The 4,120-nt window shown below is 35.4% G+C and overlaps 1 protein-coding gene across 1 annotated transcript; it reads left to right on the forward strand.

Annotated features, from left to right (window-relative positions):
* Positions 1–254: 254 nt before the first annotated feature.
* LOC25483014 (protein PSK SIMULATOR 1) lies at positions 255–3,059 on the forward strand. Its single transcript, XM_013611654.3, has one exon. The coding sequence runs from the start codon at positions 940–942 to the stop codon at positions 2,767–2,769; it is 1,830 nt and encodes a 609-aa protein (XP_013467108.1). The 5' UTR covers positions 255–939; the 3' UTR covers positions 2,770–3,059.
* The last annotated feature ends 1,061 nt before the right edge of the window (positions 3,060–4,120 follow it).

Genomic DNA, 4,120 nt, shown 5'->3' on the forward strand with positions numbered 1-4,120 from the left:
GTTCCATCTTGATCATCATTAATTACAGTTTCCTTGTTTCTCACTCTACCTTCAACACTTCAATTCAATGCCAGCAACTTTACCCAAAATAAAAAAAGAATACAATAACATCATAAAAGAAACAGATTAAAATTAAATTGAATGGAGCAGCTACACCAATACTACTTCCAAAAACCCAAAATTAAAAAATGTAAAAATTCTAAATACCCCCCTTTATATTCCACAGTCCACATTCAAAAATTCTAATACCTCTTTTTAATAAATCAAACACTAATCACAGAATTTTCAAACATAATGTAAAAAACAAACAACACAGCTTCATACTCTTCCAACAAACAACACAGCTTCATACTCTTCCAACAAACAACACTACTTGTCTCTTCCATTCATTCCTTCCACACATAAAATAATCTCTCTCTCTCTCTCTCTCTCTCTCTCTCTCTCTCTCTCTCTCTCTCTCTCTCTCTCTCCAGCTTATAATCAATTACACCCATCATCCTTCTTTTACACACGCCTACTCAATTTGTGGCGCATGCTATGTCTCATTTTGCATATGTTTGAATTTTCTGTAACACTCTCTGACTTCTCCACTATCTTCCATTTTAATATTCAAGTGTAAATTTCAATCTTTAAGTACTCTTGAGTATTAAAGCTTCAAACTTTAACATTTTTTTGTGTTTTCCTTCTTGTATTCTCAAATGGGTCAGTTCCAATTCTCTAAAAAATTCACTCTTCAAGTATAGTTCAGAATTAAAGCTTCAAACTTTGATAAGTTTTTTGTGTTTTTCTTCATGTTTTTTCAAATGGGTTTGTTCCAATTTCTCTGAAAAAGCTTGTTATGGTTTCTTTGGAGTTATATAAGTCTCAAAGTGATTGAATTTTGAGGCCTCATTTGGATTCTGCAGAAGATTTTTTTTTTGAAGGAAATTTGTAGCAGATATGGTAGCAGAAGCTTGGATTGTAAAAATGGGAAACCAAGTAAGTTCAAATCTGAAACATGCTCTTCTTCTTGAAACTTTAACAAAGAAAAAGCATAATCAAAAGAGAACAGAGAATAAAGAAACTATAGGTATTCTTTCTTTTGAAGTAGCAAATGTGATGTCAAAAATTGTTCATCTTCATAAATCACTTTCAGAGTCTGAGATCTCAAGGCTTAAAAATGAGATCTTGAACACTGAAGGTGTTAAGAATTTGGTTTCTTCTGATGAAGGTTATCTTCTTGAGCTTGCTATGGTAGAGAAGCTTGAAGAGTTGAACCGTGTTGCTAGTGTTGTTTCTAGGTTAGGTAAGAAGTGTTCTGAGCCTGCTTTGCAAGGGTTTGAGCATGTTTATAGTGACATTGTTGGTGGTGTTATTGATGTGAAGGAGTTAGGGTTTTTGGTTAAGCATATGGAAGGAATGGTGAGGAAAATGGATAGGTATGTTAATGTTACTATGAGTTTGTATAGTGAATTGGAGGTGTTGAATGAGTTGGAACAAGCAGTGAAGAAGTTTCAGAATAATCAGCATGTGGAGAGTAAGAAAGCTTTTGAGCAGAAACTTTTATGGCAGAGACAAGATGTGAGACATTTGAAGGATGTTTCTCTTTGGAATCAGACTTTTGATAAGGTTGTTGAGTTGTTGGCTAGGACAGTTTGTACTATTTATGCTAGAATTTCTGTTATCTTCGGTGAAACCGCTCTAAAGAACAATAGTTTTGGGGTTGGTGTTGGTGGTGGATCGCCGGTTATGCAAAATGAATGTGGATTTTTTTCTGGTAATATTAATGTTCAGACGAATTCAGGGAACTTGAAGCGCAATCCAAGCAAGAGAAATGGATCTCATCCAGGTTCAGTTGCAAGAATGCCTGCAGTGCAGAGAAGGGGAGGAGCTACTAGTAAGCCGCGGATCGACATGAGAAGTGGCGAATTAGCTTCTCTTCGGCCTGAGGATTTTGGTTTTCCTTGTGGAACAAGTCCGGGGAGACTTTTTATGGAGTGTCTAAGTTTGAGTAGCTCGGTTGCAAGATTTGATGATGCCGATGATGGTTATGTTATCAATCACGAGGATCAATACAGTCATGTATCTAGCAGTCGCAGTGGTGCCATGGTGAATAGTAGTATGAAAAGGGAGCATTTGTTCCATTCGGGCGTCCTAAGTCATGTTCAGAGTGGCGTTTCGTTTACCGGAGAACTAAGACAAGCCAAATCCGGCGTACAAAGTTGCTCAACGTTTAGTCCGAAAAGTAGGTTAGCTGTTTATGCTCCTCCTTCAACACTTGGTGGCTCAGCTCTTGCATTGCACTATGCCAATGTCATAATTGTCATAGAGAAGCTTCTTCGCTATCCTCATTTAGTTGGTGAGGAAGCCAGGGATGATCTATATCAGATGCTACCAACAAGCCTAAGGTTATCTCTCAAAGCGAAACTGAAGTTGTATGTCAAAAATTTAGCCATCTACGACGCCCCTCTTGCCCATGATTGGAAGGAAAATCTTGATGGTATGCTTCGGTGGCTTGCGCCTCTTGCACATAATATGATGAGATGGCAGAGTGAGCGTAATTTCGAGCAACACCAGATAGTTAGCAGGACAAATGTTCTACTACTTCAGACGTTATATTTCGCCGACCGTGAGAAGACCGAGGAGTCAATTTGCGATCTTCTTGTTGGGTTAAATTACATATGTCGTTACGAACAACAACAAAATGCATTGTTGGATTGTGCAAGCAGTTTTGATTTTGAAGATTGTATGGAGTGGCAATTGCAATGTGGATCTTCTTTTCTCAATTGAGTATATAGACTCTAAATTTTTGAAAATCTTCAATTTGGTGAGCATTTTATTCGTTTTGAAATATTTTATCATGAGGGTATCATCTCAAAATTCTCAATACAATGTGGAATTCTGAACTTAGCTACATGAAAAGTATTATTGTATTTAATTAAAATTATAATTTTACTTTGTGCAATACATAAGCTGTCATTTATATAGGGACATAAATGTTCATGCTGAACTTGTAAATAAGTTTATTGTACAGATTGCATAATGCTTAGAGTTTGTTTTATTAGAATTGTTGTCATGAATAGCATTGGTGAGCATTGGTGTTTTAAGTTAATCCTCAACCTTGTGTGACCATTGATTATCATACTACTATTTAATATGGTTTTTCCTGTTATAGAATCTTGAATTAAATCATAGATATTGGATTCATAGCATCTTTGATTAATATGCTTAAGAATCTACTGTATTTGAACTCCTGCAGTTGGTAATTTTGATTTTTTTAACTTGCAATATCATTTAGGGTATGATTTATAGGCTAGATCATTGTTGCTGTCTATACAAGTTATCTTAAAAAAAGACTAAAAGGTCATTTTGGTCGAAAAATGTGTGATGCGATGCCATTATGGTTCTTGATCGTATCGAAAGTTGAAAAATATTCCTTCTGTTAGTAATTTTATGGACCAAACTGACATACAAAAGACACATTCGAAGATCAAACTAACTAACTGACTAGTAAGTAATTCATTTGAGAATGTTTTTGTAATTTTGATAGATTTTGGGATCATAGTAACACCATTTGACATTTTTATGTTACTCAACATAAAATTGAATGCTGAACCAGCAGCCACATTTCACAATCATGGAAAGATATACACACAAGTAATTGTGCAATATCTAACAATCAATTGATTGGGATCTTTATCTGTACATGTGTTAGAGAGTTGACATACATTAAAAATCTTTCCTATCTCTTCACTCTGATCAAACATCTCAATTTGTTTCCTTTCTGGTGATAGACAAGGCTGGCCTCTAATGCTGTAGAAGCCAAAAAGAGCTTAGTATATTGATGAAATGAGGGGCCTATGGTGTAATTTTGTGATTAAACTTCTTTAGTAAAATAGGAAATAAAATACAGTACTGTGTTGACTTGAAGTGATACAGCATAGCTACCATTCTGTCATATGTGATATTCATTTATAACTATAAGCTGAAACAAAACGTTATTTTACATTTTTAGCTAATCTGCACTTTTCGCCCTCTAAGTTTCAAAATGTTGCAATTTTGGCCCCCTATTAAAAAAATGGTAATTTTGGCACCTTTCGTCCCAAAATTGCTGAGAAGACGCCACGTGTCCCAAAACAAG

Source organism: Medicago truncatula, chromosome 1 (assembly GCF_003473485.1).
Source record: "Medicago truncatula cultivar Jemalong A17 chromosome 1, MtrunA17r5.0-ANR, whole genome shotgun sequence".
Classification (NCBI taxonomy): Eukaryota; Viridiplantae; Streptophyta; class Magnoliopsida; order Fabales; family Fabaceae; genus Medicago; species Medicago truncatula.

Bases quoted from the DNA above. Each gene is read 5' to 3' on its own strand.
- LOC25483014 (XM_013611654.3), top strand. From the start codon at position 940: ATGGTAGCAGAAGCTTGGATTGTAAAAATGGGAAACCAAGTAAGTTCA.